At 40.2% G+C, this 22,649-nt stretch overlaps 1 protein-coding gene across 1 annotated transcript in view; it reads right to left on the reverse strand.

Moving 5' to 3' along the window:
• EIF3H (eukaryotic translation initiation factor 3 subunit H) overlaps nucleotides 1-22,649 on the reverse strand; it is a 91,199-nt gene that overhangs the window by 49,620 nt on the left and 18,930 nt on the right. Inside the window, exon 2 of the mRNA XM_039549443.1 lies at nucleotides 20,993-21,149. Within this exon, the coding sequence (XP_039405377.1) occupies nucleotides 20,993-21,149 (157 nt within the window). The remainder of the gene's footprint in view (nucleotides 1-20,992; nucleotides 21,150-22,649) is intronic.

Here is a 22,649-nt window from a genome sequence, read left to right on the forward strand (position 1 = left end):
TGTTCAGTGCACTGTACACCTCTCTTCTATGCAGAGACAAAAAGAAGCACATATGTATCTTTACAAAAGTTCTGACAGGAGAAAAGCATTCTGGGAAGAAAAATATCAACAGCACTTCTAAATAGTTAAAAACTTTTTAAATTAAAAGACTGCTGATGTGTTTAAAAACACCTGATCAAGTATGTTCTTCATGTTATGCCATATTAATTCTATTCCTACATAACAAAATGCGGGGCGGGCAGGGTGGTCTTAAAATATAAGAGTTTGGATGTATAAACAAAACACATTTAGCATTAGTAAATAAATTTTATGAAACTTCTAGTTATTCATCCATGTCTACAGTTCATTTATCACTTTTAGCCACATCTTGATAAAATCAGAACGGTGGCCTTGTGTTAATCAAGATATGACAGTGATCTTTGATGAGACTGGAAGGTGTATTATTTTACCACTTTACAGAATTACAGAATAAGCTGAGTTGGAAGGGACCCACAAGGATCATCCAGTCCAGTTCCTGGCCCCACACAGCATATCCCCAAAGCCATACCATGTGCCTCAGAGTATTGTCCGAACAGTTCTCGAACTCTGTCACTGCTGTGACCACTTCCCTGGGGAGCCTGTTCCTGTTCCTTCACCCTCTAGGTGAAGAATCTCTTTCCTGATATCCAACCTAAACATCCCCTGACACAACTTCAGGCCATTCCGTTGGGTCCTGTCACTGGTCAACATGGACAAGAGATCAGAGTCTGGCCCTCCTCTTCCCCTCATGAGGAACTTGCGGCCTGCAATGAGGTCTGTCCTCAGTCTCCTCTTCTGCAGGCTGAACAGACCAAGTGACCTCAGCTGCTCCTCATACAGCTTCCCCTCAAGGCCCTTCAACATCTTCTTTGCCCTCCTTTGGATTCTCTCTAATAGCTTAATATCTTTCTTATATTGTGGTGCCCAAAACTGTACCCAGGACTTGAGGTGAGGCCACCCCAGTGCAGAGCAGAGAGGGACAATCCCCTCCTGTGCCCAGCTGGTGATGCTGTGCCTGATGCCCCCCAGGACAGGGTTGGCCCTCCTGGCTGCCAGGGCACTGCTGACTCAATGTTCAATTTGCCATTGATCAAGACCCCCAGGTCCCTTTCCACAGCACTGCTCTCCAGCCTCTCATTCCCCAGTATTTCCACACATTCAGAGATGTCCTATTTCAAGTACAGAATCTGACACTTTCCCTTATTGAACTTCATATTGTTTGGGATTGCTCAGTCCTCTGATTTGCCAAGGTCTCTCTGCAGGATCTCCCTGCTTTCAAGGGAGTCAACAGCTCTTCTCAGTTTTGTATCATCTGTGAACTTGCTCAGTATCCCTTGCAGTCCTGCATCCAAGTCATTTATGAAGATGTTGAACAGCCTGAGGTGAAGCCCTACAGAACCCCACTAGTGACAGGTTGCCAGTCTGATGTCGTCCCATTCATTATAACCCTTTGTGCCCAACCCATCAGCCAGCTGCTCACCCATCCCATGATACGTTCATCTGGCTGTGTCCTGTCCAGAAGGATCCTGTGAGAGACAGCACCAAAAGCTTTACTGGAATCCAAAAAGATTACATCAACTGGCTTCCCTTCATCAACTAGATGTGCTACCTTGACATGAAAGGAAATCAGGTTTGATACCAGGACTTTCCTCTCATGAAGCCCTGCTAGATGTGACCTACATCTACACTGTCTTCCAGGTGTTTTTCAGTATTTCTCAGAATAACCTTCTCCTTAACTTTACCAGGCAATGAAGTGAAACTGACAGGCCTGTAGTTTCTGGTTTCCTCCTTCTTTCCCTTCTTGAAAATCGGGACAATGTTTGCCAGTTCCAGTCAGCTGGGATCTCTCTGGATTCCTGAAACAGCTCAAAAGTTAAGAGAGGTTCTGTGATGACATCAGCCAGCTCCTTGGGGATTCTCAGATGAATCTCACCAGGTCCCATAGATTTGCTGGGATCCAGCTAGAGCAGCAAATCCTGCACAGTTTCAGGGTCAACTAGGAGTTGATCATCCTCTCAGTCATGGTCCTTCAGCTCAGAGCACCCCTTGGCCCCTCCTCCATGTTGAAGACAGAGACAAAGAATGCGTTAAACACCTCTGCCTTGTTTCTGTCCCTGTTGGTGAGGTGACCATCCTCATCCTGTAACAGGACGATATTATTTCTACACTGCCTTTTGCCACTAACAGATTTGAAAAAACTCTTTTTATTGTTCCCCGCAGTTCTGCCCAGCTTCAACTCCAACTGAGCTTTGGCCGCACAAATTCTATCCTTAGAGTGGCAAGCAGCATCTCTCTACTCTTCCCATATGCTTCCACTGGGCATGCACCTTTCTTTTTTGCCTTATTTCCAAGAGAAGATCCCTGCTCAGCCAAGCTGGCCTTCTCCCTCAGCTGCTTCACTTGCAGCATTTGGGAATTGCCTGCTCCTGTGCCCTTAGGAGGTGATGTTTAAAAAGTGACCAGCAGTGATGGACCCCAGCACCCGCAAAAACATTTTCCGAGGGGACTTTACTCACTAATTCCCTGAGCAGCCTGAAGTCTGCCCTCCTCATTTCCAGAGCTGAGTTTTTGCTGGCACTTTTCTTCCTGTCAACAGAGATTTTAAAGTTTATCACTTTGTGGTCAATGTGGCCAAGACAGCCACCAATCTCCACTTTGCTCATGAGATCCACTCTGTCGACAAGCAGCAGATCAAGGAGGGAATCTTTCCCAGTCAGCTTCCTTAGGACCTTGTCCATAAAGCTGTCATCCAGGTTTTTTAGGAATCTTCTGGCCCAGGTTCTACCAGCTGTGTGATATTCCCAGTTAATTTCTGGCAAGTTGAAGTCCTCCATAAGGACAAGGGCTGTTGACTTGGAAGTGTCCCTCAGTTCCTCAAAGAACAAATTCATGAGCATCATTGTCCTGGCTGGGAGGTCTACAGCAGACTCCTACAATGACATCTGCATTATTTGTTGGACCCGTGATTCTCACCCAGAGACTCTGAACTGTGCCATTGACCACTGTGAGCTCCATACATTCAAACCCTTCAAACACAGTGACAGTCCCCAGCTTTTTCTGCCCTGCCTGTGCCTCCTGAAGAGCCTGTAACCATCCAACAGGGCACTCCAGACACAGCACTCATCCCATCAGGTTTCACTTATGCCAGTAATACCAAATCTCTGGGACTGGGCCAAAGCTTCAAGCTCCCCTTGTTTGTTCCTTACACTGCATGTATTAGTGTAGAAATGTTTGGGGTGTGGTAGACTGTAGTCATAGCCTACACCTGGTAAAGCAGATTGGGGGATCCATTAGTACTCCTTTCCTCAAATTTTGGCACACAGCCCCATCACTCATCACTGGCAAGCCTGGGTGTGGTAGTCCCTTTCTCCCTTCCAAGCTAGTTTAAAGCTCTAGCTATGAGCCCTTCTAGCTCCTCTGCTAGAGCTCTTTTTCCCCTTTGAGACAGATGCATCCTGTGAGGTGTTAGACTGGGTGTTGAGTAGGTCATGCCATGATCAAAAATCCCAACATTTTTTCATTGACACCAACCTCAGAGCCATGCATTGACCTGATGGATCTGCCTATTCCTATCAATATTATTCCTTGTTACCAGAAGGATCAAGGAAATCACTGCCTGTGCTCCTGATGCTTCTACCAATCGCCCCAAGGCCCTGAAGTCTCTTTTGATTGCCCCCAGACTTCTCTGTTATTTCATCACGGCCAGCTTGAACAACCAAAGGGGATAGTAATCAGAGTGCCTTACTACACTGGAGAGTTTTCCAGTAATGTCCCTTACCCAAGCCCCTGGGGGACAGCAGACTTCCCTGTGAGTGGGGTCCACTCTTCATACTGGGTCCTTTGTTCCCCTTAGAAGGGAGTCTCCTATTGCAACTACCCCACCTCTGTTAACAGAAGAGGTCGTGGTGCAGCGTAGAGGTGGCATTGCTTTAGGAGGCCCCACTATCCCAGAAAGATCTTCGTTCACCTCATCAGTTGTCTGGCCTTCTAGTTCCAGAGCTTCACAACTTTGTAGAAGGTGCCAGTCCTACTTGTCAAATTCCGAGGAGGAGAAACCTTCCTCCTGCTGTGCGCAGTGATCTGCTTCCAGCCTTCATCGTGAACAGACCCTTGACTAATAGTCCTGCAGGGTTCTGAATCCACTTGCTTTTCCTCTACAGTGGAGGTTTAAGACTCCCAAGAGTCTTGAGACTGTAGCGTCTCTGAAAATAACCGGTCAATCTCTTGCTCCTTTGCTGAAACACCATGTAGCCTATTCGCTTCCTCCTGTAGCTCCTTCACCGGGTGACACAGCTCTTCAACCACAGCACACCTTCTGCAAAAGAACTGTTGGCCCCAGCCTCGGGGAGAGGTATGAGGTACTCCTGGCAACCTGTGACCTGGAGAGTTGCAGTAACAGTAACCATAACCGTTAGCTGTAATTTTCAAAAACACAGGGATAGGCCTTTACCAAGGATCTCCAGTACCTCACTAGGAAATAAAACCAAAAAAGTCTGCTTGAGCTGAAGACCCAGAACATTAGCAGCACCTTTCCTAAAAATGGCATATCCAAAAGTATACTCTTAGAAGTGACAACCACTATTTTTATCCAAGTTTACAATAAACAAATAATTTTACCAACGTGTTTCCATACTTAAAACACACATATTCGGCTGAAAGACTTAAAACTATGGTAGAAGTTGTGTCACTATTATAGCTAACTTAATGAATTAATGGGGATTGGGAGTGCACATTAATATTATGCTTTGACACTTGAATATAAAAATTGACCACTAACATTTGCTTCTTTTCACAAGTACCTTTTTAACATTAAGTAGAGTGTCACATTTGAGACCTGATCCAGGCAGAAGTATACCAATTGATGAGAGAGAGCTGAAAGTCTCTTAAATACACAGGCTGGATCCAGAAATCCCAGGCAGTGACCACCTGTCCCCATTTATATGGCACTTCTCAGTTCACACCTGTACAAGCGAGGGCTTGGCTACAGATCTGGCTGGAACCGCTGCTGGTGTAAAGCGCAGGAGCAGGACCCCAGCCCGGCCCAGAGCACACAGTGGCACCAAGTACACACCAGCTGGTCACTAGGAGGAGTGACAGGACAGGTCCACACAAGTCAGTCCAGCATCTCCTGTGGACATGTGTTTAAAGAGGTTCTCTTAAGTTTTGAAGTGAGCAAAAGCATAGTGACACAATGACGAGAACTTCTGAAGCAAGGAAAAGTGAAATAAGCAGGAAGGTTATAGACAGACTGCATGCGCGTGCCCTGGAAATACAGACCTACTGCCATTTCAACTAAGATTGTAGCACTTCCTTGAATGCAAAAAAGTCAGTGGTAAAACTTATTTCATAAGTTAGCTTAATTATTAAACATTATTTGTTCTGAATGAGAAAATGTGGACTAATGAAACAGTTACTTGCACATATTTAATGAATTTTAGTATTAACACTAAAATGGCTTTAAAAAATCAAGAAAAAAACCAGATTTTCCAATAAAATATATATGGGAGCTCTAACTTTTGTATGCAGTTTGGAAACAGAAAAAGAAAAACCAAACCAAAATCAAACATTTAATAATGGGGAGGATTTGCCCTATTTCCCCCAAATTTGTCCTGTTTCCTACCAAAATTGCCTGTTCTCGTTTTATAAAGTAGTGGATCTGAAAAGACATTTGGGCATTACTCTGTGTTTACCATGTTCACATCAACTACTTTCCTCTATGTTAAAAAGGAAAAAACTATAACACATACAACTGAATAAAATGCCAAATAATTAAAATATTATTTCTTCTTTATACTATTCTGAGATACCTGAACTACAACAGTTGAGATGTTTTCATGCAAATGCTGGGTTTCCATTTCATAACCACATATATTTCCAGTGAAATCAAACCACCTTCTCATCAGCTCCTGCACAAATGAAGACTTCCACATATAAGAGGGTGTATGGAAAATATTACTAAACAAGTTGATCAAATTACAGTAGTTAAAATGCATCAATTTCAGTTAAAAGTCTCTTTCAAATTCAGGATAAATAGAATATCAAAATCATAGCGACAGAGCTAAAAGTCATCTGATAGCCCTTTTCTCCCATTATACACTGTTTGTAGCAAAATCTGGCTAACGTACCCTGCACGACCTCCCTAGGCTTCCACTCGACCTGCCCTATTGTACCACTCTTACAATGTTTCCCCTTGTGACTCATCCTCAATACAAGCTAAACCCACTGCTGCTTCTTGCAACCATGCGGGACACAGGAAAAGATCTTGGGCAACAATATTCTTCTTTACAGAGATTTAATCAAATGTCCCTTCACCCTCACTACAATGAAGAAACCAAAAGCACACAACAGAAACAATTCCAATTACTAACTACTGTAGCCATTACTATTAAACACTAGCTGTTACATAGTTGTAATCTAAAAAAGGGGGGGAAGGCAGGGGAGACAGAATTTTCAGTAGCAGATAACTCAGCAAGAAAAGCAGTGTTGTTCGAGGCTCAATAATATGCTCAAGTATCCATGACCAAACCAAATACCCGGATGCCAACAAACAAGAAGCTCTCCTACCTCTGCGAATCAGCAAAGCCTCAAAGAGTTATAACCTACACAAGTTACATATAGTGATGGCTTTATTTCATGTCTGCAAAACTGTATCAAAATTCTATCAATAGAAAGAATACAAACAGATCTTTCCCCTATTCAAGGTATTAAGATGGATCCGATTTTATTAATTTATTAGCAAGAATGAGCAGGATCAGAGGCTGGACCCAAGCACTCCTTCTTTCATGTTAAAGTGCCATTTAAATGCAAGAAGAGAAAGCAAAAGGGAATCTTAAGGAGCATGTCTGCATTGTACAAAAGGCTGTCCTGGGAACCCGAGGCTGGACCAGAAGTACATTTCAGAGCTGTGCACCAGGCCTATAGCCATGACTCCCTGTGACATCAGCTCCTAAGGGACATGGCTGCACCACACGAACATACACATGTCCTTCTGACATCTACCCTGGTTCCTATGTCAGAGATGGCAGTGCCCCATTCCATGTAAATTTCTCTGTCTGCTCCCAGCAAGTCTGAGTTATTACCACTCTCTCCATGGCATGATGTGTCCCAGATCTGCTGAAAGTCATCTACTGCTCTTTCAGATTACAGGTCTTGTTTAACAGGTGCTTTTGTTCCCAGGTTGACACACTGAACTAGCATCTCTCCCATACCAGTTTCCCATTTGAGTACTGTCTTGATTTTTTGCAATTCCTCTTTGTATTGTGTCAGATTAAAATCTAAATCACAGTGATGACAAGGAACACTGATGCTGTAAACAGACACCTCTTTAAATAAAGTTGTGATCAAAGCATCGAGTAGCCCAATAAAACCCAGGTGGCTCTAGCTTATCATATGCCGTACTCATTATTTCAAGTGTCCCATTTAATAGATTTCCAGGTGTCAACAAAAGGTTTGTGCCAGTTCTTTCATTTCTGGCTCTGTTTATGTATCTGGTGCCTTTTGATAAGAAGCTCTAATATTAAAGAAAAAAAAAGGTTAAAAAATACTCATTTTAAAATCGGGCATTTCGCCACAGTTGGCAAAACCACAGAAACCAGTGTGTCTTTGTATTATTCACCATCTACATAAAGCTTAGCTAATTACAGAGGAATACCAAATGACTCATATTTGCCATAGTTTTCTGTGGGCCAATATGTTTATCCAAAAAAGTCCAAAAAATTTACAAATTTAACGTCAACTTTAAGAGACTTAATCTGCAAGTTTCATGTAAAAACACAGTCAAAATTTTTAACTACTTATGGAAGTCTTTACCTTAAAAATTACTATAAGCTCTGGCAGCAAGCAGGCAAAGAGAAAAAAAGCTCATTTGACATTTATTCTTCATTTTAACTTTGTGCTTTATGCATCCAAATACATTAATTAATTTTTCACTTGAAACATTCCAAGAAAAATGTCTTGGAAGATTTGATCAAGTATCATACAGTGAAGCACTGTGAATAGCAGGAACCTTTTTTCAAATGTCATTTTTAAAATTAAAACCAAGAGCTCAAATTCCTACACTTGAGGATAGAGGGACATTTTGTTTTTAATTTTACACCATTGCATCAAAGTAGAATTTTACAAAGCGCTTCCTCATCACCCACCCTGTCATTCATCATTTCAAGTAGTGTCTTGCTTCCCCTCCAAGCACATTTTATCTTCTGACCCACTATTTTCATTTCTTTTCATACAAAAGAGACAAAATTTTTGCATGGAAATCAGGTTTAGAGGTCTAACATTTCTAAAATGCTATGGTATTTCGCCTTCCAAACCCCCACTTGCCTTTCAGTTATAACTGAAATTTCAGTTTCCAAATTAGCCAGGTAGAGATGCCAACAATATTCCACTGAAAGCCATTAAGAACTGGACACCTATAGTGCTGTGCTGTTTCTAAAATGTTTGAGCAAGTATGTGTTTGTATAATGTTCAGGACACCCAGAGCCAGCTGACGCCTCTGGGCATGAGCACAGTAAAGCATAAATCAGGTCACGCTTCCTAGTTTGAGAGCTACACAGCTTTCAGGGTGGGAGCCCTAACCTCATTCCAATTTACATCTAAACATTTCTTACTCCCACTCCTTATTCCATCTCATCAGCATTCCTCATATCTTCAACACTTGGTGCCTATTGGAAACCATCACTGCCTTCAAGTCTAGTAAATTGACCAATCCCAAACCCGTCCTCAACTGTCCTTTCCTCTAGTCTTCTATCAGTAACACCAAATCAATTTGACACTGAACTAATCTAAAAAGAAAGCACATGACAGAATGAAACTACATATAAAAAATTGTATATATATACACACATGTATATATATATACATAGTCTTGCAGATAGACATTTCATTAACATTTTTTGGTATTGCAATTATTTTTCTATTTCTGAGAATTGTCACATTTGGTCTAGTTCCTGAATAGCTGGTGTTGCATCCTTGTCTTTCTCATACCTGATGGGAGGAATGTAACTAGACAGCAATGTATCAAGTCTAGAAAATCATGCTCAGTAGAACTGAAATAACGACAACAAAAAAATTCCTTCCCTTATATCTTTAGTTACTCCTTGTAGGACTGAGGAAAACGTTTCTCAACTACAAGAACCACTAGGCTCACGGGACGAAGACCTTCAGAATTTCCTGAGTAACAAAGACCTCCATTTTTACAAGTGCCTGTTGTTCCACTGTGTGAGAAAGGCTTTCAAGCCTCAGTGTGTACCAGGAGTGGCACCCAGTGTCCAAACTGCATCCTTACAACAGCGTCTTTGGTTCCCTTCTCAGTCTTTCCTTGTTCGTTTCTCCCAGGCTGCAGTTACAGAAAATCAGCAGTTCTCTGCTTAAACAGCACGTATACTCTAAGTAAAGTAGTTTACATACACTTTTTGCCAAACTGTTTTAATCAACTGTGCATAGATGAATGAAAATTTCAACTATTCAATGTGGAGAACAAATATCAAGTCCAGTAAAATACTTCAATTAAGCCACATAGCTACAGATTTAAACTCTGAATGAAATCAACATTTGTGTAGACCATGGTCTTTCAACTGTACTCAACAACTGACTTCACAGTCACAGGCTGATTTATTCTCGATTATTGGCACTACTTTAATAGTCCAAACCAGTCTTCCTAAACATGTTTTGCTAGAACAGAAGTAAAAATCACTAAAAGAATTGGAAAAAAAACCCCAAAACAAAACAACAAACCAACAACAAACAATTTTCATGTTTTGCAGCTATGCAGGATTTTAAAGATCGACTGTGCTTGGCTAAGACAACTGAGTCTTAGTTGAGAGTAACAGATCTAGAAAATAAAATTGTTTTGTTCTTCCCAAAATTGATCAGAGGGATAATGTTTACTTTTAACCAAGATTCAACACCTGGAGTAAGTTACAAAGAAAGCAGTGCCTCCAAACTGCTACAAAAGCTACAATTTCTAGCTTTTTTTTCTTTCACTATCACGAACAGTTGAGAGTGGCAGAAAACAGATCAAGATAAAACACTTAATTATTATAAGAGTTCTCCTAAAGCATTAAACAGCTATAATTATATCAGTAGGTAAGAGTACTATGGAGCAATACAAACTGGGAAAAAGAAAAAGAAAACAAAAACCAACACAGTCAGGGAAAGGAAAAAAAATGTAATTTCTATCTACATGTGGAAGTCAAATAGCAAATACCCCTTTCAATAGTTTTGCCAAATTTTATCTGGTCAGTTTTCCTGTTTCACTAACATCAAACCCCAATCCTCACCATAACATCTCTCCCCTCAAACAATGAAGCCCAGCACAATCTGCCTCACGTGTGCAAGCTGCAAGAACAATTCAAGCACCTCTTCAGGAGTCAAATGCCTTGCAGCTAAGTGAAATTCTGAGTTCATTAAAACCTCAAAGATTAGATCTCAGCTCTACTGCAAATATCTCTAAACAAGCTTTTGTTTCTCAACCAAAGACACAAAACTGGCACAATTTAACAGTTTATTGAGAACTTCAAAATCCTGATGTTCAGGGTCTGTAGCTCCTCCCTCACCCCTCCAACTTCTCTGCTGCATAAAAGAACACTATAAAACCTGCAAGACACACCACACGGATCAGGTTTGTATATATAAATATATATATATATATACACACAGACACTGACTAGCATGTTCAAATACTGTTGAATTACTTCCCTGGTATGATTTATTTTGTTTCAACGAGACTTCTACTTGCAAAAACATGCACACATTGCACAGCAAATAGATCTCTTGTTAGGTGCCTAATATGGCCAGGGAAACCATTTTGATTATTCTGTGCCCGCTTATGCATTGTCCTACAAAACAATAAGATAGAACAGCAAGAAACTAGCAATTAAGAGAGTCTAAATGCACATCGGGAATCACTAAAATCCATGCTAGCCAAGTCAAGAACAATATGACTGATGAATAGGCCGTATTATATTAGGATTGTTAGCAAGTGTTAAAAAATTATCCTAAGCAGATGTCCCTTTTGACCTAAATATATCACACAAAGAACATGCCTGTCTTCTTTTTCAAAAAAGTTTTAAGAAATCTTTCCATTTTTATTACTGACTAGAACTCCACACGGCTGCATACTGGCTATAAATACGTACAGAGGATTTACCACACTAAACTTACAAAAACATAGAAGTATTTTACTGTAAACAACCTATTTTCATGTATGTTTTTCTACTGCATGAATTTATGCTGTACTGAAGCATGTAATCCAATAAAAGAAATCAAACTGTGTATTCAGCACAGTGAAACAAAAGACAAGCTGCATACTACAGCAACTTATCGACCCACACACCACAAACCAAAACAGAGTAAATTTCTTCAGTTAGATGGGTGAGAGCCTTCTCTGCAATAAATACATTTTGTGGACAAAGTCCATAAGGAACTATATAAATTTAAGCTACCATACAGTATTACATATGCAACTATGCACACCCTGCTCATCTTCAGTAGAGCTTTAAAGAAGCTTTTACTTTCTTAAATTTTGCTGATATTAAGATTCTATATACCAGCTTACCTTGAAACTACAGAGATAAGCAAGATCTGCTCAGTTTGAGCTTTCTCAGTTTCTCCATATATTTTTGACTGCACCACTGGATTTCACAACACATACTAGTCATAAACAACTAATACTAAAATAAAGATACGAATGTAAACTCTACTAAGGATTTTTCTCTTTTCTATCAAAGACTAGTATTTTTCTAGAAGATCTTTAAAAGTTCTATATTTTTATGAAAAAAATTCTTCTATCTCTAACTCCACTGCTGTAGTAGGTTTCCCGCCAGCAAAATGGATTTCAAGTCTGTTCCTCAAGTATTTAATTCCATATTCAGCCGTCAACCTTGGGCCAGTTTCTTGTCTCTGCCTTTCCATCAGTAAAACAAATGCAAACACTATGAACAAAAGAGGTGCAACTTAGGTTTCATGTGTACTATACTTTGAGTATGGAACATTTACTTAGAGAATAATGCTACATAATTTTTCCACATTATGCAGTTGATAAATACATAAAACACTATTGAACAAGAAATAAGAATGAAAATTATTTTTCATAATTTACTGCTACTACTTATTTCAATCAGTTTCTATTACCTTTCACACAGATGTATTGATTTGAACTGCTTTTCAATAGCACTATAGGCATTTCCTTAATTTTAGCTCTCAGAAAAAAAAATAGGGGATTTGATCATTTTGCTGTGCTTTCCTTCAGCTCCCTCAAGTTTATTACAGCATTCTTTGGGAAAGGAAATGGCTAAATATTTGCATTAGCAAAAAAGGAAAGGAGGGGGAATGGAAAGAGGTAATAAGAAGGCGTTAAAAGAACTCTCTCTTCCTCTTGGGTCCAGTCCTATTGGGAAAAGAACAAATGACCATATAGTCCAAATGTACGGCCAAGACTGAGGGGGACCACAAGGACCACAAACAATTGGTCCCTTAAGAAAGGACATGCTACAGGCTGAAGCAAGACATGCAAAAAGCACAGAGTGTGATCCAGGCAGTCCAGTGGAAACAGCCACTCCTGTACCACATTGTCCAACATCAAGGAATAATAATCAAGGATGAAGAAGTTGAAAGGTTTTAGCTGCACTGACAGTGTTGTCTTCATATGGTTTGGGCTTCCTTCTGGATGAAGCTTTAGTTCCTTCAAACACAGAGGTAGCCACAAGAACAGGTATTAAGTATACATATATACACACACACACACACGCACTTCCATTATTTAATTGGTTATCCGCTTCTGCGCACTTTTATGTCTTTAGTCAAAGCTGAGCTGATTATATTAGCACCAAAAAAATTAAATTCAGAATGGCTCATTTGTAATATTTTACCAAAATTGAAGGTAAAATAAACTGGGCTTTCATATTGCTGACCACATAAAAATTAATGAGTTTCTGCAAGTCTTACAAAATTATATGAAATACCCATATAACAAACTAAATTATTGTATATCATGATTTTAAATAAAGAATACAGCTAAGATAGAACACAAGCTATCAAGTAAAAATTCCTGGTTTCAAGCTGAAATCTTCCATGTAATGAAATGCTTAAATGCATAGCTGAGTTGGAGACAATCTCCCAGCTCATTCTAATGCTGCTAAAAAATGGTTGCATACATCTAAACTACCTATCTCTTAAAACAGATGCTTCTTTAACATAATTTTCCAGCTAAGCAAGTGAAACTTCTTAAATACACTTTTCAGTAAAGTACAGCATGGAAGTTCATTAAGTATGATAATAATATGCCTGCAATTGTGAATCACGGGGGAAAAAAAAAAATCAAACAACCCATGACAGATTTTAGGCTACGTTTTTCTGTTTAAAATTGCTCAAGGAAAAATGCCATGAAATATGTTTTCTTAAAAAAAATAGAAAAGCTGAGAGCTAGTGGAATATTTTGCATTTGAAATCAAATTACACTAACTTCTTTTGCAGCAAAATTGCAAAATTTCAGTGGAACCTGGTTTAAATAAAATGTAATATGCGTGGTACTTTAAAGAGCAAAAATGATTTCTCTTTTTTAATACAGAATTAGATGTTGAACAAAAGGATTAGCCTACCACTTTAAAGCATTGCCCCTACGGTAAAAATCAACGTGAAAATCCAGAAATGCAGTAAACAAAGCATTTCAAGCAGTTTGTGCAATACTGTCAAAAAGGAAGAGTTGATACACAATCTTTAAGAGAGCAAGCACAGTTCAGTACTATAAATCCCCGTAGATAAGCCAAGGGGTTCCATCACAATTGCTGCCTCCTCTTTCTTACACGTGGTAGAATTGGGAGGCAAAGATGCAAACCCGCAGAACAAGCAAGCTCCTGTCCTGCTTTTAGGATACCCACACATAGGAGGTCTGAATCAAATTCTTCCCATCTATGCCGAGCCTCAGAGCACACAGCACATTTAGGCTGATTTAAGAACCGAAAAAACACGAGCCGGGATAGTCAGTGCACTTTGTAACATATTTTCTCAATTCATCTGTGTAAAAGATTACGTGCACTTTATCAGATGAAGGTACCGTGTACCCTCCGCGCTGCCGCAGCCCCCAGGGCTCCCGGCTGGGAAGGCGGCGAGGGCTGGGGCCGTGCGCTGGGTACGAGCGCCCTCTGACGGCAGCTCCGCCCGGCGCCGCGGCCACACGGGCACGGGGACACACACGGGCACGGGGACACACACACGGGCACGGGGGGACACACACGGGCACGGGGACACACACACGGGCACGGGGACACACACACGGGCACGGGGGGACACACACGGGCACGGGGGGACACACACGGGCACGGGGACACACACACGGGGCACGGGGACACACACACGGGCACGGGGGGACACACACGGGCACGGGGGACACACACACGGGCACGGGGGGACACACACGGGCACGGGGGGACACACACGGGCACGGGGGGACACACACACACACGCGGGCACGGGGACACACACACACACACACGGGCACGGGGGGACACACACGGGCACGGGGGGACACACACGGGCACGGGGACACACACGGGCACGGGGGGACACACACACGGGCACGGGCACGGGGGGACACACACGGGCACGGGGGGACACACACGGGCACGGGGACACACACACACACACGCGGGCACGGGGGGACACACACACACACACACGCGGGCACGGGGACACACACACACACACACGCGGGCACGGGGGGACACACACACGGGCACGGGGGGACACACACACGGGCACGGGGGGACACATACACACACACACGGGCACGGGGACACACACACACACACACGGGCACGGGCACGGGGGGACACACCAACAATTCACTTGCCCCAGGCACGAGAATTAAAAGCACTGTTCCTTAGCACTTGTGACTACAAAAACATACTGTGGCATACACTGCCGCATCTGATAGAGACAAGTACACGCATCCACACACCCAAGGCACACTTCGGCCCCCACCCCATAAAGTAGCCTTTTACTGGGATTTCTTCTTTCCTGCTCAATAAAGACAAAAACCTCCAGCCATTAGAGGTAAGTCTGCACAGTATGAAAACTTAGGCAAAACATTTAACATGCTGCATGCCTGCTACTCCACTGAACCATCACAATTATACAAACCATGTCAATACTAGCTTTCTTTCAGGAAACAAATCAAGGGCTTGCACTAGGGACAGGTAAAGTACAAAATAATTCAGGTGTGATTAGCAGTTTTATTAAAGAATCTTGAATATCTGATACATCTTATTAGACGACAATTAAGCACAACTAATAACTAATGTTTTGTCCATCAGTATATTCCAATATCAGTTCTGGCAATCCACAAAAAAATAAATACCAAAGATCAGATGAGATTATTCTGAGTACTTAAAAACTGACCATCCACCCTCTGTCATAATCATCTGAATTCCTTATATAAATTAAACCTTATTGAGCCTATGGACTATTTCACACACTCATTACACCCAAATGATACAGAAAAAACCCCCTCAAAATTCAATATCCTTTTTACATAGAGAACAAAGCGAAACTTCATAAATGCATGCACAAACCTGACAGGCTTTCACCAGCACTCAGTAATTGAAAAGTCAACATTTACATAGTAAGGCTTTCTTCCTAAATTACTACAGGACTTATGAAAAACACGGATGAGGAACTCAGATAAATGGACTACAACTGGAACCAGAACCAAGGCTGTGATTTAGGAGCTTTTGGGTCATCTGTCCCTGTCTTTAGTGAAATAAAACTCAAATTTCATGCAACCTGATTTCTTCATTTCATAAACATTTAATTTTCTTAAGTAAAACACATGAGCTACAACATCCAAAGAGAATTATCCTATACAAACAAAAAAAAGAAGAAAAAAACAGTCAGCTAAAATTGCATCTGCCTATTCAGAACATAAGTTAGAGTCACTGCATGTTCAAGGTCTGTCATGCAACAATACAAGAGAAATACAAGATACGCCTACAATGATAAAACCTTTGATTTAGGGTTTAGGATTTTCTGACTCCTGGTCAGTAAAACAGACAAAATGTAGCCTGGACAGGAGCCTTTACAGACAGGCGATGAACCAACACTGCTGGGGGGCTGTGATTTAATGACGTCAGGACTTCTATAGCAATACTGGCAAAAGAAATCAACCCTCACAGAGTCCATTTGGACTCTATTGCAACAAGGCTCATGAAAGGTCTAGAAAACTGGTCTTACAGGAACAGCTGATGGAGCTGTGTTTGTTCAGACTCAAAAAGAGGATGCTCAGGAGGAACCTCATTGCTTTCTACAACCATCTGAAAGAAGGGTGCAGTGAGGCAGGGGCCACCCTGTTCTGCCATGCCTGCAGTGAGAGGACCAGAGGAAATGGCCTTAAACTGATACAGGAGAGATGCAGATTAGGTATTAGAAATTTTTTTTTCAGTGTTAGGGTAGCTGGGCACTGGAATACGCTGCCCAGGGAGGTGGCAGTCACCAACCCTGAAAGTGTTTAGGAGGCATCTGGATCTGGTCCCGGGTGATGTGGCTCAGGGGTTAGAGTGGTAGTACTGGGCAATGGTTGAACATGATGATCTTGTAGTTCTCTTCCAACCTTGACAACTCTGTGATTCTACCTGAAGCCCTCTGCTTCTGCAAGGACCACGTGTCACAGGTGAGCAAACGGGCAGCATTGCAGGTAAGGCTCAGCAGCACAAACTGCTGCTGCCCCGGCCAAGTAAATCCTGAATAAGCACTATTTATGAGCTACAATACCTTTGTCCACATGCAACTGTACCCATTTGAGGCTAAAAAAATGGTGGGTTTGTGGAAATGTTGCACTGTATTATTTCTAGTTGTTACTGAATGATTACACAACTAAATACAACCTGAAGCACAGAAATCTAAAGGTAATAGAACATTTAATCATCTAGCTACTTCTAACCTGAAAACCAAAACGAATGTTCTCAAGTAACAAAATAAAAATCATGTTGGGGGTAGGGTGAGAAGGCAGCATCAGCTTTCCTTCTGTAGCATTTCAGAGGGAATCTAATAAAAGAAGAAAAAGTTACAACCATACAGAACTTATTTTGATGTATAATTATAGAACTGTCTCGAGGTTTCGACTGGCATATTTACCACAGGATTTAATTTATTATCTTAGTTTTGTAACTAAGTTACTAAAATACATCAGACTGAAATAAATCTGTTTCAAAATAATGTCTCACAACATCTATAATGAGTGACAAGATGTAAACTTCATTTTTAACAGTTGGATTTCCAAGAAGGGAATATAAATTTCCTTTAAGTGGGGAGAAAAGCTACTCAGTGAAAATGACTGAAGAAAAAATCAATTAAGTGCAAAGGATTGAACTTAACATGTTGCTTAGAAACAAAGTTTACAGACATGAAAAACACATTTATTTCTCAGGAAGAACATATAGAAAATAAGGTTTTTAGTAAACCTTAACTGAAAGACAGCAAAACTATGCTCAGAGAAGGGCTTGGAAGTGCCCTGAAGTGAAAGCACTTCTCAAAAAACAATCCTTAACAAGACAAGCTGGAATACTGCATAATTTCACAGCAGTAACTAAGCCAAAAATCCTTACAGCAGAAATATGATTTTCCCTAAACAAGAGTTGAATCTGTGGGGCGAAGGATGTGGGGAAGGGAAGGCAGGGGCACAGGAATAGCGGCTGTATGTGTAAATCACTGAAAGTATCTTCATATAATTAAAGATCAGTGCTTTGAAAAATAAAGTCAATGCCTATGAAGATTTAAGTGCACCAGCAATAAGTAAACACAATTATCTGAAAAGTAAATGCCTTACCAAAAGCCCAAAGTGCAGCCCTAAAATACCAAACATTCACATTGAAGCATCTTTTGCTGAGGACTCAACAACAATTCTGCAATTTTCCTCCATTAGCTCACACATCATCAACTAAACTTCACCTACAGATTTCTAACAGAGAGCTGGGTTGAACCCTCTCACCCCCACTAAAAATCTCATGCTGCAGCAGGCCAACCCAAGTGTTTAAGACTTTCCTGACAGGAAATCTTACGAAAAAAATTACACTTTGTAAAAAGAATCATAGGAAGACATCACTGCAGGAGAAACTTTCTAAGATGAAAAACACCTGTGAATTCATAAATGGTGGATAGCCTCCTCAGATTTCCAATAAGAATTACTTCAAGCTAAAAAACCTCTTGTGTTTTCTGTAGTTTTAGAAATAGTTCAATTCAAGCTGCATTAAAGAATGTTCTTGCATGAAAAGAAAAAGTTCAGATACGTTTTTAAATAAAAATTTAAGTTTTGAAGGAATTTGTAACAGCAAACAGTCGAAATTTGATATTATCTCAGGCGTTAGAAGCAAGAGACAAAATGACACCATAACAAAAGTATAACTAAGCATATCTGAAGAAATGGTTGTTACAAGCAAGTTTAAATACATCTTTATCAAACTGATTCTTAAATGTCATGCATACCTATTTCAAGCTCAATTTAAGGATATTTTCTTAGCGCACTCAAAAATGTGTTTTATATTAGATTTGCACAGCTTAAAAGAGGAAAACATTCACTTAAATTTGTCTTGCCAATATTCCATCAGTTTGCTCAAATATCACCCTCCTGTACAAAAGTTCAATTCTCTTAACAACAATCATCTCAAGACCACTAAGGCCTACACTAAGGCAGAAGACAATGCAACATCATCCTGACAATAGAGCACAACGTTAAGTATTATTCTGTGTGACAGCAGTGCTGAAGTGCCAAGGCCCTTATATTTCCCCTCTGTATCTCTGGGCCTGAATTTGTGCAAATACATAAAAACAGAGAGGGTACTGAAGTAACACACAGGCCTTGGGGGGAAGGAGGTGCCTTGCTTTCTCTGGTTTTTAGTATCCTGAATTTGAACATTCTGGCACGTAACAAGAGATTTCTCTACCTGAATTATCTGCATCTAGAAGAAAAAAAAAATAGCTTGAAAATCTGGCAGGATGCTTGCATAGGGAAACACAGCTCCAGGGAAAACAAACGGGGTATTTATAAAACTATTGTTTTTCACGTTGGCAAGACAGAAGACAACTCTGAGGAGCCTAAAAAGACACCAAAGGCTCAAGCTGGCAACCTCAACAGCCATTTTGTTCATGTTTTCATCTTTCCTAAGTTCTACCACATAGGTTAAAGGGCTGAACAGACCCCTAGCAAAGGGAATGCAGACTGAACATGAGCACTTTGCATTTCCTAAATGGTTCAGTCTCTTTAAGTGTATTTCACTGAGAAGAATACAGAGGCAGTAACTCTGTGATCCATGTAGTAGAGGCTAGGGAAGATGGAAGCCAACAGGAAATGTCTCCTGAATTGGCTTAAAGGGTTCAGCAAGCTCCCCTGACCTGGCTGCAGATTCCCCACCACTGCTGGAGGCAGAAGCATCAGCTTCACTGCCACAGGCTCACTTCCTACTAGGGTTAGAGTTTGCTCTGCTTTCTGTGCCCACAGCATGGGAACATGAAGCTGAAAAGCTAAGGGTGAGAGAAGCTTTGCCTTTGGACCTTACTTAAAGCCAGGATTATTGCCTACTTGCTGAAAAAGCGAAAAAGAAAGACTGGTACCAAAAATTGCTTTCTTGGAATGAAGTTTCTCCCAAACAGGAACAGTTGAACCCTGCATACCAGATCACAGGCTTACAGCTCAGCATAGGAGCCATCCTACGGTAAGCTGCATCCATCTCCGACACTGAGAAATTCGTTTCAATACTTGCTCTCCTACCAGCTACATGGAAAAAATTCAGCCGTTTTCTACCAAAAAAAATGAAGCATGGGGTCTAATTAAAAATTTAGATTATTTCAATCCTTTGAAGAGCTCCAGAAGAGAACGAATCTTTAAAACATTTTTTAAGCTTTAACAAAATATAGTTCTGATTCAAGCACCATGTTAATGTAGGACAATTAAAATTCCTTTCTGTTTTGCATTTTTTTTTCTTTGAGCAAACTGTATAATCCCACAAAAGAAGCAATAAACAGCTACAAAACCTTACCAAGTTGCAAAGAATTCTTAAAATTATCTCTGCTATAAAAGCAGGATAAGATTCTTTGGTTATAAGATAAAATATTAATTTAATAATACCTGATCTCATTATAAGCAAGAAAAAGCAGTTTATACTTACAGATTAAGCAATCTTGCTCAAACTGAATTATCAAAATAGATAGAATCAACTGCAATTACTTTGACTACATTGCCTCTTTAGTTACTCTTGACGTTAAACTGACTCTCTTTATGCCCTAATAAAGTTTTCCTGCTAGTATCATTAAATACACATACACATACTTACAGTATCAAGATTAGAACTGTAAGCCTTTTAAGTTTGCTTTATAAATTTGATGTCATTCTGTGCCAAGCCAGTCATACTAACTTACAGTGTCAGTAACAAAACATCACTAGGACCAGCAAAAAACACTGAGACAGATAGAAACCACCCATGCTACTTTCTAGCTCACTTGGAAAAGCAAAATGATCACCCAGACTTCAAGTCAGCCAAAGCCTCTTAAAACTTACAAAGCTCTGTTCTCCAGGCTTTCAGTGAACACTTAACACGCACAAATAAATCCATGGAGGGGCAATCCATGTGCCAAGCTACATCCCAATGTGTGTGTATGTACGCATACACATACGCACGGCCATTTCCATAAAAAGCTTTAAAGTGATTATGAATTATAGACAGGAAACTAATTTAACTTCCTGTGTGGACAGTCTTATCCTAAAATAAATGTGTCCATATAATACAGTATTCATCCCCTATAACTTCCTTTATAAAGACAAGCTTTAAGTTGGATATTCAGGATGGCACTGTGATTAACACACTGACACCTCAAGCCCCATTTAAAAAATCTGAGTACATACAAGCTTCTGCTCACTGTGAGGGAAAAAAGTCTTTTCGAGCCCATACAAATTTTCTTTTTAGCCTAAGTTTTACAAAACTGTAACTGTTACCTTCATCAAAGTCTGCATCATCTTCTGTATGCTGAGGAAAAGGGAAGCAATTTGTGATTTCAAGTCTGTCATCCACCACAAGACCCAGCAGTACTCCTTGGACCACTTCATTCCCCTGTCCTTCTTCTTGGTAATGTTTAATGATCTTTAACACAACCTAGAACACAAAACAATAAAATCACAATATGCAATGCATTCTTTTTGTCCTCAAACTATCTGGAATTCTAAATTTGTTGCACAGATTAGAGCTGCAAACCAAGTGAGCTACTGCCTTAAGCACCAGAAATTTTAATACAGGTTGAGAAATAGCCAGCCATCCTAATACTGTAGGAGAAAAAAATAGACCATTAAACAAACCATCAAAATGCAGTTCTAAACCAATTTTCTGAAACACCATTCTAAAATGAAATATTGATCTTTTTTACTTTAGCTTGTTGCTGTAACTGTGAGTTTTTAACAGTATCTTGCAGACCCAATAAGCCCCCTCTTAAGGGAAACAGTGCGCAAGAAACTAACAAAACATCTTCAAAAACTATTCAGAAACAGGTAGAAATTTTTTAAAAGGTGGAGACCACACCAAATTTCAATTGCATTAATCTTCCAAAGAACATCTCATTGCTGTTTTACTTCAGATGATAGTTCAATTTATGTGTTGTGAATGCCATGTCATAGAATATTTAAGAAAAATCAATGATAAAACAAAGAAATAAAAAGATGCACGAACTACTCATTATATTTTTAACAATATAATTACCACTTCCTTCCTTAACTCTGAACTCTACAATGAAAAATTCTCATGAGATGATACTGTAAATTGGAACAGTATGAACAAAACCACTCAAGAATAGCCAGTCATTTGCTAGCAACACTTCATACTTAACATTTTATACTTAACTAGAACTACAATAAGGTAAGACATGAATCACAAACACAGACTTCAAAGAACTTATGCTTTGTCCAGCATAAGTGGGGTTTATTTTACTAAACCCTAATCCATCCATTCAAAATGCAACAGAAAATGTCTGATGATTATGTCTTCATTAAAGCAATACTACTTTAACGTCTGCTGGCAAACAGACTAGTTTAATAGATTTCAGCTCAACCACCCTTAGAACAGACCTTGTGTAAGTACTGGCATTTAGAGAGCATTCTACAGGGGAGGGAAAAAAAAAAAAGAAGTTAAGCTCAATACTTGTCAGGAACATATACTTGAGCCTTCTCCTCTGTTGATTAGCAGATGTCACTTTTTGTAAAACACCATTAAAGTACTAACGTATTAAAGTACCTCAATACAGGTTAAATGGAAGAAAAAGGAGACTAGAACAGAAATTATTTACAAATACACTGACTTCTTGGGCTAAAATGGGAAAATGAACTTCATGCGCAGCCTACTTGGAGGCAGGGCAGAGAGGGTAAAACCGAAAAGAAATACCTATTTCCAACGAAGTTGGATTTAAGTATCAAAATGGACTAACATCCACTGATTCCTTGTTTATTTACAGTATCACTCACTTGTGCCTCCTCATGCATCTAGATATACTTGCATTGAAGCTTCTCAGTCATAGGTAGAATACAACATTGCACTCCCATACACATTCACATCTGTCACTCAAGTCCTTTGCAGCCACACCTTTTTATCCAATTTGTTAAAACAGGT

This window comes from Corvus cornix, chromosome 2 (assembly GCF_000738735.6).
Source record: "Corvus cornix cornix isolate S_Up_H32 chromosome 2, ASM73873v5, whole genome shotgun sequence".
Taxonomy (NCBI): Eukaryota; Metazoa; Chordata; class Aves; order Passeriformes; family Corvidae; genus Corvus; species Corvus cornix.